Source organism: Numida meleagris, chromosome 11 (genome assembly GCF_002078875.1).
Source record: "Numida meleagris isolate 19003 breed g44 Domestic line chromosome 11, NumMel1.0, whole genome shotgun sequence".
Lineage (NCBI taxonomy): Eukaryota > Metazoa > Chordata > Aves > Galliformes > Numididae > Numida > Numida meleagris.
Window position 1 is genome coordinate 10,909,266 of NC_034419.1, and position 12,777 is coordinate 10,922,042.

A 12,777-nucleotide genomic window follows, 5' to 3' on the forward strand; every position below is an offset into this window, starting at 1 on the left:
GTTTCAGCATCTCTGTCAGACTGTTTCCCTTAAGAGCCATTTTAACCTCACCCAGTGGGACATAACTAAAGGAAATGAAACTCCAACCCCATTAAGGAAAAAGACAATGCCTTTCACTAAACAAACTTTATTTTCTTGGCTTTTCTTCGCCAAGGAGAATCGCCCGTACCCCCCACCCTTGCAGCCTTTGTAGACAGTTCCTGTAATTGGGAATGGCTGGGTGGACACCAATGGCTGGCAGCAGAGGGGGATAAATCCGACATCCCTTGAACGTGACATGGACTGGGACTGCAGTCCCAGGTGGCTGCTTATCGTCAATTCCTATGGTACTGGTCGGCGGTACGTGCCTGCCAGCCACAGCTGCCGGCCCTCAAAACACAATTAGGTTTTAGCAAGACTAGATAAGAGATACATAGCAAAGCTGAGCTGTTGCTAATTTTGTGCAGGTGTTAGATCACTACTGTACTGTGGCCTGCTAGCCAAAGCTCGTGACTTGCAACAAGATTGTAGTGGTCCATCTCTTGGCATCACATGAAACAGCCACCCCAAAAGCAAGCGTGGGCTTGAGGATTTGCCATTTGCATGCTAAGAGAGGGATCACTCCTAGCTAAGGCTGATAGAAAATTTACACTCAGTCATTAGGTTTTTGAGCATATCCATTAATCTGAGGTGTTCTAAGACAAATGAGAAATCTCTTCTTAAAATGCAGTCCCGTGCAGTTACAAAGCAGGCATCTGAGAAAGCACCATTTCACAGGTGGTGTGCAGGTAATTAGGACAAACCACAGGGTGATCAGCTTGTCCCGGGGAGAGTGAGGGTTACAGAATGAGAAAAGTGGCACTTTCTGTGTAGCACCGAGTAACATTTGGGTCAAAGTCAATCTGCAGTGAGGAGGATTAGAGGTGGCAAAAAGTAAAGAACTCTCTACTGCAGGATAAAAGTTGATTGCAAAAAATTGCAGCCCAGGCACAGTTTTTCATATTTGAGGTGGCTAATATCTCTAGTTCCCCTTGTGTTTTGACACGCATGTTCTCGATGTACCCAGTGCCCTGTATCAGGATATTTCCAGTATCAGTCCCCATGGGGAGCAGTTAAGCTCCAATTTCAAACCTTAATCCTGCAGGGATCTATAAATGTATGCATCTCTTTGCCCCGTTAAGCAGGTTTATGGCTGTCCCAGCAGCTCACCAACAAATTCTGACAAACAAGAGGGTGTCCTAAGCACTAGGTGTGAGTTGTGCTCTCTTTTGCACACTTTCTTCCTCTGCTGATGAGTGTTTCAGTAACCCTTGTGAGGAACAGCTTCCATGAGAGAGAGCTCATACGCCCTCCTTTCCTCAGCCCAGAATAATCTGTCGCCTGATGGTTATGACATTCTCCTGCCAGGTGAAAGATATGGATTTGTGCAGCACAGACAACAAAAGACAGTGAAATTAGGCTTTCTCCATGCCAGGTTGATGTTCTGTTAGGGACAACATCGGTCACCTTGTCAGTGCCTCTTTGAAGAGAAGTATGTGCACCTCCTTTCTAATTTTTCCCACAAGTGATGACTGCAGGGGATGCTGCCAGGTGCAGCCTGTCTGGGGCTTGCAGTGAGATGCCAGTGTCCCAAGGAGGCGTAGGCTGGTGTGGATCCCTCTTGACTGAACCATGCACAATACTAGGAACATGAGTTAGCTGTGAAATAATTCCCCAGAGCAATTAGGTGCCTAAAGGCTCTTGCAGAGCTGGCCTTAATATTTTCATTCAATCACTGCATTAGTTTGCCCCATACCTTGTATCTAATAGGAGGTCTTTTAGAGGAGTGTGCGCCCTCCCCCATACCCCTATGGTGGGTGATGGAGATCCACCACTCTGTGGGTAACTTTCTCCTCCTGTGAGCTCTCTCTGCTGTTAACTAAGAGGTATTACAGTTGCTTATAACTGCTGTCAGCAGTGGCCCATTTTAAAAACAATAGAAAGTCATAATGATTAGCACTGGGGAGATTAAAATTCCTTTTTAGATCATGGCCTGATAGGCAACTGCTGTCGCAATAACCGCTTTGCAAAGGCCACTAATATATCAGTAGGGCGAATGTGGAGCTGCTGTGGTGCTGAAATGTTAGCCTTCTGAATCTTTCCATGGTGCATGGAAAGATTTACGGGTACAGTGATGCATATCTATCTCAGAATCATGTTCGGATTAAAAACTTCCTGCAGAGCTAATGTCAGCGCAGGTTTCAGGTCACTGCTACAAGCTAAATCAGGTTAGAGATCAAAACCAGCAGGCAGGTAGGAGGCTTGCAGCTATCAACTGGGATAATCTGAAGCATGATTTTTTATGACTGCACCTGTAATGACATGTACAAGCAGGGAATGGTTGTGGTCTGGAATAAACTTGCTGGCTTGCTCGGATCTGGTGAAAATTTCACGTGCTTTCCAGCATCAAAACACTATGCAAAAATAACTGGTCGGATCCAGCTGAAGTCACTTGAGTTGTATGAAGAATGAGCTGGCCTCGTGTGCCTGAGTTCAGGTTTAACATACAGACTACAAGCTATTCCTAAATTATTTTCATTAGGCAATCTGTGTAAAGAGACACTTGTTAGATATAATAATTCTACCTGTTATTATTTATGCAATCTCTGACTTTTGTAAATTACAAATTAAATATATAAATCAAAAAGCAGGCTACTGTTTAATATGATTTGGGTTTTGCATCAGGTGACTCATGCCACTGGATTTTTAATTAACTAAGGAGCCATCATTCTTGGCAAATTGTTCAGTTGCTGCATAGGTGTGATAATTGAATCTAGAGGTTTATTTTTGTCCATTTATTGATGTTGAGGGAAAACAGTACAGTTATGAAAATGGAATAAACTGCAAAGGTTTCTTCAGTTCCTGCAGGCTGATTGGGACAAATGACTTTCCATTCCAGTTTTTATGAATATATAGTTTTCTGAAAGCTTTACAGCACTACAGGGAAAGGAAATTGCAGGCAATAAATGATGCAGGATGGTTCGTGTTATTGGGAAATAGAGGTTTTATCTGAAAATGTGAGAGGTACTGTTCTGCTGTATTTCACTTCAACTTTTGAGCAGGAATCAGATGCAGTGATTTGTACCTTATTATGGAGATGGAAGCAGCTTGAGACACGTATTGCAGACAGAATCTATAGTGGAGTCAAGGCTGAGTGCGGCTGCTTGCCGAGCAGCGTTGCTGCACTGTTGCCTGTGGCCAGCAGGTAGGCAGCGGTGTCAAGCCTTTGCTCTCCCGTGCGTTGCAAGGACAGGAAGGGGGTGGCCACGGAGTCCCATGATGGTTTGTTTATCTGTCCTAGTCAGTGAAGGCAGCAGGCGTACGTATTTCCATACCTCAGTTTGATAAATAACACTGGTTTTTTTTATGGAACTGAGTTGGATTAAACAGTTCTTGCAGCATTAGAGAGCTCTACCTGTAAAGACCTTTTAATGAACCCAGTGTACTATTTTTTTTTTCTATGTAGAAAGCAGAAACATGGCAACAAAGGAAAAGCTTCAGTGCTTGAAAGACTTCCACAAGGACATCCTCAAACCTTCCCCCGGCAAGAGCCCGGGGACACGGCCTGAGGATGAGGCAGAAGGAAAGCCGCCCCAGCGGGAGAAGTGGGCGAGCAAGATTGACTTTCTGCTGTCTGTGGCCGGGGGATTTATTGGCTTAGGCAATGTCTGGCGGTTTCCGTATCTCTGCTACAAAAATGGCGGAGGTAAGTATTTATTTCCTTCTCGTGAATCAATCTGCGTGTCTCATACTTGCTCTCTTCAGTGCCTTCTCATTTTTTAAAGAGTCACTCAGCATCTGTTTTCTGCCTTTTTCACCAGTCTCGGGGAGAAATTGTTTTGTTACTGAATAGGTTTTGTTAAAAGTTATGGAAAACCAATAGCGATTTGAGTTTCATACTACTGAACCGTTTGTACTCTTTTGTTCTGCTACTAGTCTGACTCTGATACACTATTATCATAGACTTGTATTCTGTTGTACACTGCAAATACGGAGTTATGCGAGCTAAGGGAGTGACTCAATGTTAATAATCAGACAAAACATCAAACAATGGTTTCTGTTGGATTTCAGAGTCACTTGAGATTGTTGTGTTCCTAACCCCATTGCTATTGCAGATTTTCATCTTAAAAAGGTAAGACAGTGCCCTTCCATTTGCATATACCCATTTCACTTGCAGTACATGAATATGAGCAAAAATAACCTTGGAATTAAGTTTGTTGAATGCTGATATTAAAGTATCAAATATGTTTCTTTGTTTATCTATGTCTGTTAACAGTTTTTAAACTACTCTGAGTAGAGTCACTCACTTCATCTCCATTTTATCCTGTTATATTTTCTCCACAGGTGCATTTCTTATTCCTTATTTCATTTTCCTGTTTGGGGGAGGTCTTCCCGTTTTTTTCCTGGAGGTGGTGCTAGGACAGTATACCTCTGAAGGTGGAATTACATGCTGGGAAAAGATCTGCCCTATTTTCACTGGTTAGTACCTCTTATTGTCCCTTACTGCTTGAAGACACCTCTGTAAACCAGAAAGAGCAATGCAGTTCCCCTTGCATTCATTCAGCTATCTGCTCTAGTAATTGAAGATATGATATTGGTTCCTGGAAAGGTAGAAGTCAGAAAGTCTGAAGCGCAAAGCGATGTATTGATTTTGATGCTATCATCTTGTTAACTGGCAGAACTGCCAATAAGCGAGAAACAAATTGCATATTTTGCCTTAAAAAGGCAACTGCACATTTTATTCATTGGTATCAGAGAAGGTGTTGTTTTGGAAAGTTAGTGGCTTTTACATGCCCTTTTGCAAAAACATCTTCAAAATATTATTCTGGTCTGGAAGTCAAAATGTGTTGGCCATGTGAAAGCTTATCACTGGCGTCATTCGTCTATTACTGATAAGACCAAAACCTGCATGGCATTTTGTGTAGGATTCAGAGACAGGACTTCGGTCATAACTGAGATTGCCCTGGCAAACAATCATGTTCATCTCCTGTTATTCAAGGGCTTTTGCTGGCAAATGAAGAATCATTCAGTGCTCACAGGAATTATACAAACACTACTTTTAAAGTTAAGTAGAATGAAAAGCAAAGGGCAGGTTAGCAAAATTACTGAGGATGTTGCCTTGTGTGTAGATTCCCCTCTACAGCCCAACAGCTCAGGTAGAATTATGAGGAGCAGTTGCATCAAATAGCGGGGCACTCTTCTTTCCTAAATTACATTTGGAAAGGATGGGCATTTCTCACTGCCATGTCTCCAGCTCTGCCACTGCTGCTGTTACAGATATCTCTGCATCACTCCCTACAGCAGGGTCGGCATTCTCTGGGGCTTACACTCCCACGTAATACTCAGAATGCTACTGAGCTTGATGTAACAGCGCTGCTTTAGTTCCATTTTTTTCTTCTTCCTCCTCCTCCTCCTCCTTCCACCTCCATGAAACCTTTACTCTAAAGGAGGAGAAATGAATGTTCCTAGCTTAAATAGCAATCTCCCAAGCATCTATAATGAGAAACTGTTGTTCTAGTAATGTGGTTAGCTATATATCCTAAATAAAGTGCAGCTGTGTGGGATAAATAGCACTTGTGCTGATTGCTTTCACCTAGCATAAAGATGATCTCTGTTAGTAATGACTGCTGTTACAGTCAGGTTTGAAACTACAAACATAAGGTAGATATTCCAGGAGCTCTAGTAGCCATCAGGATGTTGTTAAAGGGAACCTCATAGGCTTTTCATTTTCTTCTGGGAGTCTACTCTAAGTTTTTTTTAAAGGAAATCTTTTTTTTCCTGTCATTCCTAAGTACCAAACCTCATTCTTGGAGGTTTATATACTATAGTATATTCTATATACTAAAAGATTTTCAGAAAATAGGGCTTCTTGGTGTCCTTTCACTTGTATTTACAAGAATAGTGACTGCTTCTGACTTAACACGTAGTATGGATCTGCCAGTGGGGCTTAACTGCCAAGGTAAGAGAGATAGCAGCTTCAGGAGAACAGTTGTGGTATTTAATTAAAGCCTGCACCGGAACAGCATTCCACCACCTCCCAAAGTTGTATAGCACTCAGCCTTATCTGCCTGTGACCCTGCTTTTAAAAACAAACAGGGAACATTTTTTATCGTCAAATATTGATAGCAAAGTTAAACATTGATCTAATTAACCATAACAGCTACAAATATCGTGCTTCCTTTGGACAAGTGAAATTGGGGCAGAAACAGCAGCTTTCACTTCAATAACTCTGGAATTTTCCTTTTTAACTCATTCAAGAGTTGTCCTTTTTTGCACTTATACAGAGCTGAGCCAGTTGAGAAGAGTGAGTGGTTCAGGAGTGCACGGCCAAGCTCTCTCTGGGGAAGCTGCATGGGGGGACGGTGTGCCGAGAGTGGGGTTACCCAAGCAGGTACTCAAGATGTGAGATGTGAGGTTGTGTAGCTCCCAAATACATGAAGTGTGATGCCTTAACTTTCTTGTAATAGAGCCTGAAATAGCTGGGTTAGTGTAAAATTGCCTAGACACCCTGCCTCTCTGCCCTTTCAATCTCAGCAAGCCATAGCCTGAAGCTCAACCCTGAGTACCAGTACAAGCAAAGACAGTGGCAGTGCTTATGTGTGAGTTCACTTTCCAACAGCAATGTGGGAGAGTGGGATGCAAGTTGACTACACAGGAGGAATAGCAGTAGCACCAGCTCCCGGACCTCACGAGGCGCCCTAGCAAGGAGCAGATGTCACGTCCGTGCATATTTCTTTTTTCTTCCCCTCTTGCCAGGAATTGGTTATGCTTCCATAGTGATTGTGTCCCTTCTGAACGTGTACTACATTGTGATCCTGGCCTGGGGACTCTACTACCTGTTCCAGTCGTTCCAGAGCGTCCTGCCATGGGCTCACTGCCACCAGAAGTGGAACACGCCAACCTGCGTGGAAGACACTCTCAGGAAGAACAAAACCCTCTGGATATCACTGAATGCAACTAACTTCACCTCTCCTGTCACAGAGTTCTGGGAGTAAGTACTCCATCTTCTTTGCACCTTTGGGATGCTTTGGGGGATGCCAAGGGTCACGCCTGAGATTTTGCAAAAGTCTAATGGGGAGTGCTAGATAGGAGAAGAAAATGGCTCTGGATATCACTCATTTGACAGACTGGTAAGTCTGGGAGCAGTGGAAGATGTTGTTAGATGTATAACCACAATTGGCCTAGAGAGTACAGGAAGCCCTAAAAGCCCAGTGCAATTTCTAATTTGGAGGATGTCTTGTTCTTCTCTTGTCTGGGCTTCTCTAAATTCAGCAAGAGAATAGAAACAAGTCACTTCACATGCCATGGCAGCAGGAATTTAAAACGGAAGCAGTGACAAATCACCACTTCTGTGTTGCCTCTTCCCTTGCTGTTGTCATCTGCAGTGCACTTTGTGAAGCTATAACATATATCAGTTTGACAAAGATGCAAAGCATGACCTCATCAATAAAACTGACAGAGGTGTTGTCCTGTATTGTAGGTTTCTCCAATCATCTTTATTCCATCATTTTCTTCTGCAATCCTTGAGGAGTTCTGTTTTACTAGATGCCTGGATTTTGTTGGGCTTAAGCTTCTTATTTCCATTTCTCTGTTAATTTTCAAGTTTAAAATTATATTTCATAACTTATTTCTGAACAGGCAAGATCTCAAATCTCTGAGTGTTTATACAGTTGTCAAAACACAGCAGCAGAGGAAGACACCTGTAGGGAAACTTAAATCCAAAGAACCTATATATAGCTTGGGAAGAAAATCTCTCTTTTTCTTGGCTTGATGTGATAATCGATTAGCAGTAGAATAAGTTTCTGATCCAGCTTATCTTTCAACGTGTTTAAATCCTGTTTGGTTCCTGATGAACTTGTACCTACTTCTCTATTTTTAAAAGGAGGCTTCAGCCAATAGCCCCAGCAGGAATTGTGTTCGTGCCAAATGTATTTGGCATGTGTAAGGTTTACAAAAAATAGTATTACAAACTGTGCTAAAATTTGTAATGCAAGAGCCAAAGTACAAAGTGCAGAGCAGATCTTGATGAGCCGTTTGTCAAAATGCACTGGTGACCTGTGTGAGTGATGGGATGCGGGCTGAAAGAGCAGTTGTTTTCCCCATGCCACAGGCACTGCCTTTCCTTGCTGAGTGACTGATACCTTCCCAGGTGTTTTCCTCCCTTGTAAGTGGAGGAGCAAGTGAGGAAAGATTTGGTAAATGGCATCTTTGGATATTTTGGGAAACTTGAAGGCAAGTTATGGGAGAAGAGGAAGCAATTCTTACTCCTTTGTACTCTCCCACAATGACTCTGGTACTGAGGACCTTGAATCCAGGTGAATGGCTGTTTTTGTAGGATGTTCAAAGGTCTGAAGGCCTTGGCAAGAAGCACGTGCTGCCATGACACAGAGTTGCTCTCACAGGATTTGAGGAGCAGTGTGTTCATTTTGTGCAGTAAGTTTGCTCACCAGTCCTCTTGTACCATTCATGAGTTTAGCAGCGTCCTGATGTGGCTGCAAAGTTGTCCTGCTGTCCCAGAAGCTTCTGTTCCTGTAATGCATAGACTTAGCAACGAGCTTGTCTCCATAGGGCCCCAGGTGGTATGTCTTCTATAGGAGACTGAGGAGGTAATTGATACCATAAAGAAGAGGGAATAGGGCTTGGAGTGGGAAATGGAGTGGTAAAAGAAAAATAGTGATAAAAGATTGAAGAAACCAGTGAGGTGGGACAGTAGTAGAAGTTAGGGCAAGTTAAGATGGGAAATGAACTCAAAGGCAGGAAAGCAGCAGGGTGTGAAGAACATGTGGAGAGCTGGTGGGCCCCTTCAATGGGATCCAGGACCTTGGGCGACACCAGACGCCATGGGTAACCACACAGCAGGTACAAGGTGGCAGGACTGCCTGTTTGTGGGCTGGAGGAACTATGTCCCCATGGATGTGGAGCTTTTAGTTAAGTTTCCTCTAAAAGAAATCAAGTTTCTATCCTAAAACTCTGCAAGCTGAACCAAATCCTCCTGCAGGCACTGCCCAATGCATGTCATCTAGCTGGAGGTACCCAAGGCTGGAGAGGAAATTGTTGGTCCTCGCAATGCTTTCCCTTTCCCTTCACCTTCCCCGGGCAAGTAGGTTTGTGCCCCCACGTTGTTTCTTTTGCACAGCAGAGCACAGGCTGCTCAGTGACCAGTGCTCGTGGAGGCAGCTTTCCATGTACTTCAAGGCCACTTTAACTTTTGTCCTCAAATAGCGGTTTTAAACATCATGAACTAAACTCTTCCCTGGAGTCGTGCCAGGAAGGGATTTGGCTCCATACTACTAATAATACAGACATACTGTCCATAGCTCACAGTTTCATCATGAGCAAACTGTCCTTAACAGATCGAGCTGCCTTTGGGACTCATTGCTCTTACAGAAGTATTAAAAATAGCTGTTCTCTCTGCATAAACAGCTATTGGTGTCTTCAAGTAAGGACAGAGAGAGATCACTCAGCCCTGCTGTCATTAAAGTAGTGTAGATTTTACAAGGCCATGCTACTATGCTTTATGGTTCTGAAATTAAAAATAATCTCAAGAACTTTATGAGTACTTTGCCATCATAGACAATGCCAGCTGCCAGCCAGCCAGCTACCCACATCGAAAGGACAGGTCAATAAATAGCCTTTAACTGAAGATATCCATCTGCTTTGTGGCACAATTAATTCCAATTTAATTTAGGGGTTTGAGTATTTGGTTTCTGAAACCCAATGCTGTTTTTATTGTGGGAGATTTATGTAGTGTCCTCATCACTCCTGCTTTGTAAGGCTAACGCTGCAGAGATATAATTGACCACATAGATGCATTAACCTCTTCGTGTTGAAGAACACGTGTACTTCTCAGCCTGGCTGGACATATAGTACAGCCTGACATTTCAGTTCATTTGAATTAATGTTCTGTGCAAATCACATGCTTGCTTGAGCAGCAATAAAAGGGGGTTAAGCAAATCTGGCTTTGTATCAGGGACTTGCCTCTTGGTATCACATGCTTCAGGTCTTATTTCTGAAGATTTTATTTTAAAGCCCCAAACCTTAAGGGCTTACACACACATTAATGCATAAAGGATAATTGTTATGGGGTAATTATGGTTGAACAAAACCTCTGATTGTCTGGTGCTGGCCAAGTGTTTATAAATATTGGGTAATCAGCACACTTTATTCATCCAAATCCCAAGAAAGACCATCACATGCTAATGGCATGTAATCCTGAAGGGAGCAACACAAAAACGAAATAAATCCAGGGCAGCTGTCTCTGCCTTTCGGGGTAAATTGAGAATTTTAACAATTGTTTCACGTTCTCCGTTGTAATAGCTTTCTGGTACGTACTGCTTCAGTGTTAGCTATTCATGTCTGTCAGGGTGTTTCGCCTTTCGTGCTATGTAAGTCCTGGCTGCATTCACTTTATTAATGAGCTGGGATATCCTTCAAGGATTGCATAACTCTCCTCATTTTGTTTTTGAAGCCAGTTGCGGCTTCTGTTACATTTCCATACTACACATCACTAGAAGATACTGGAGTATGAACAAAGTTCAGGAATTCATGGTTGCTAAGAACTCAGCCCCAGCCTGTTGCCCCACTGATATTATATTAATGACAGTTAATGACAGCATCATGACTATAAATTATAATTAGCAACAACTTAGTGCATTCATGGCATGAAGTGAGTTGAGTGAGTAAGGTGAGTGAGCTTGGCTGGATCTAAGCAGCAGTGAGTTGTGTAACAAAACCGAAGTTATTGGCATAGCCCCGCTCCTGCTGCCTTAATTTTCAGGATATTTCAAATCCAGGTTGAGTGCTTCTGCTGCAAAAAAATGTTGGTTTAGATTTCATGAAACCATTTTAACTCTGAGGCCCCACTGGTAATTCTGAGTGGATTCCTTATGGTATTGAGCCTTTATGAGACCAGATAACTCAAGATAAAAAAAGACAGCACATCACTTTGTGTGCTTGCTGCCAGGCCATAGAGAAGTAACACAGCTGGCTGTCAGTGACCTGTGGGGTGCCTTCCAGGAGAGCTGGTCAGAGAGCTGGCTGCTGGGGCATATTCTAGGTGAGACAGCCATTCACTTTGAGTTCCCCTAATAAAAAGCAATGAAGTCTTAGGCTGAATGCATTCATAGATATCCTTATCCCAAAATATGTTTGCAGTTTATTATTCATTGCTTCCTGAGAGCTCGCTCTATAGGCTGCCTTTTACATTTTAATATGAACTGCCCTGTAGATTGGAAAATTGACATTTGTTTCTTAAAAAGCCATGAGAGGTTGCAGCAGAAATTTGTCTTATAAATGTGATTTCTTCTTTTGTGTATTCACAGTGAGTTTTCCTTGATTTCTTTAGTCTCAGGTGAACCAGGACTACAAGTCTATGCCAGACGTTCATTACTGAGGGTTTTTTTGTAACAGTTGAATAGCTGTGCTGATTAGGGCAGACTTACCCTGTCTGGTGCCATTAGTCCTTTCCCTAACAGAGTGCACACACGTTCAAGGAGAATAAAGCGTTTGATGTGAGAACACATTCACACAGGTAATCCCAGAGAATTTGGCAAACAGAGTCACAAAAACAGGTGGATGAAGGTCTGAGTCCTATTAAGCTGGTCAGTTCAGGTTTTTTTCCAAAAACTAATTGCAAATTTTCCATCAGTGACTTCATTCATTATTATTTCCTTTCTAGTTGAAACAAAAAAAAAGTTTAATTAATTCAAGGAAAAAACAAACTTCGGTGGTTTGTCTTGAGCTGGATCCACATACAAAGCTAACCCTGGCCCTAATCCTGAAGACCCATCTTAAAATAGGAATCTCTTTTTATTTATTAACTTAAGTGACAGAATACAGTTCAGCAAATACTTTGTGCTAGCTCAGGGTATGGAAGTGGTCACTGAGTGCAGGCACACAGTGCTTGTGTGCAGGGCCATGGGGGGTAATGGAAAGGAGAAGAAACGTGGGTGTAGGATGATCAGAAATGTCTGCAATGGAGCTGGGAGCTATGGCAGTGCTGGGATGAGTTTATCTTAAACTTTCAAGGCAGCAAATGCAAAAGCCACGCTGCTTTCAGAATAGTTTCTTACCACATACTGAGGTAATCGTGGGCTGCTAAAAAGGGCTTAAGATGAAATACTGCACAACGTATTAAACAAAAGAGTGCCACAAACCTAGGGAGGATCTAGGCGTGCAGAGCTTAGTTTTGCTCATTTAAGCTTTTCTGAATTAGCAGGCAGGAGGCTGAGATCTACCCATGCATGTACTGCCTCAAACACCATCCTGTACTCGCAGACATCACAACGAGACTCAGTATCATTCTGCTCACACATCTTGCTCTTGTTTTGTTTCCTTTCATACACTCAGGCGCAATGTACTGAGCTTGTCCTCAGGGATTGAAGATATTGGTATTATCAAGTGGGATCTGGCGCTGTGTCTCCTCCTCGTCTGGGTGATATGCTTCTTCTGCATTTGGAAAGGAGTCAAATCCACTGGGAAAGTAAGTGCTCTTTTGCCCTTTTTATAATCACTGCAGTTAGTAGATGTCAGGAATACTAAGTAGTGCTCTTCTTAATTATATTCATAATTTCGTTGCAAATAGTTGTATTTTTGCACTGAATAAAGCAGGCATTTGGATTCAGCTGCCTCTGGAAAGTCCTTCCTTATGCCCAAAATGCCTGGGAGTCAAGTAACCGTTCCTGGAATGGCATTAAGAAGCAGACACTGGCATGTTTTGCCTCTCTGAGGACAAGCATCCCACTGATGCACGTAATGAGC

The 12,777-nt window shown here is 42.7% G+C and overlaps 1 protein-coding gene across 12 annotated transcripts in view; it reads left to right on the forward strand.

Moving 5' to 3' along the window:
• SLC6A6 (solute carrier family 6 member 6) overlaps positions 1 to 12,777 on the forward strand; it is a 112,392-nt gene that overhangs the window by 75,520 nt on the left and 24,095 nt on the right. For all 12 annotated transcript variants that reach the window (XM_021409616.1, XM_021409620.1, XM_021409618.1 and 9 more), the window contains 4 exons: positions 3,485 to 3,724; positions 4,363 to 4,497; positions 6,775 to 7,009; positions 12,367 to 12,499. In XM_021409616.1, coding sequence (XP_021265291.1) covers positions 3,485 to 3,724; positions 4,363 to 4,497; positions 6,775 to 7,009; positions 12,367 to 12,499 — 743 coding nt within the window. Of the gene's footprint in view, positions 1 to 3,484; positions 3,725 to 4,362; positions 4,498 to 6,774; positions 7,010 to 12,366; positions 12,500 to 12,777 lie in introns of those variants that run through there.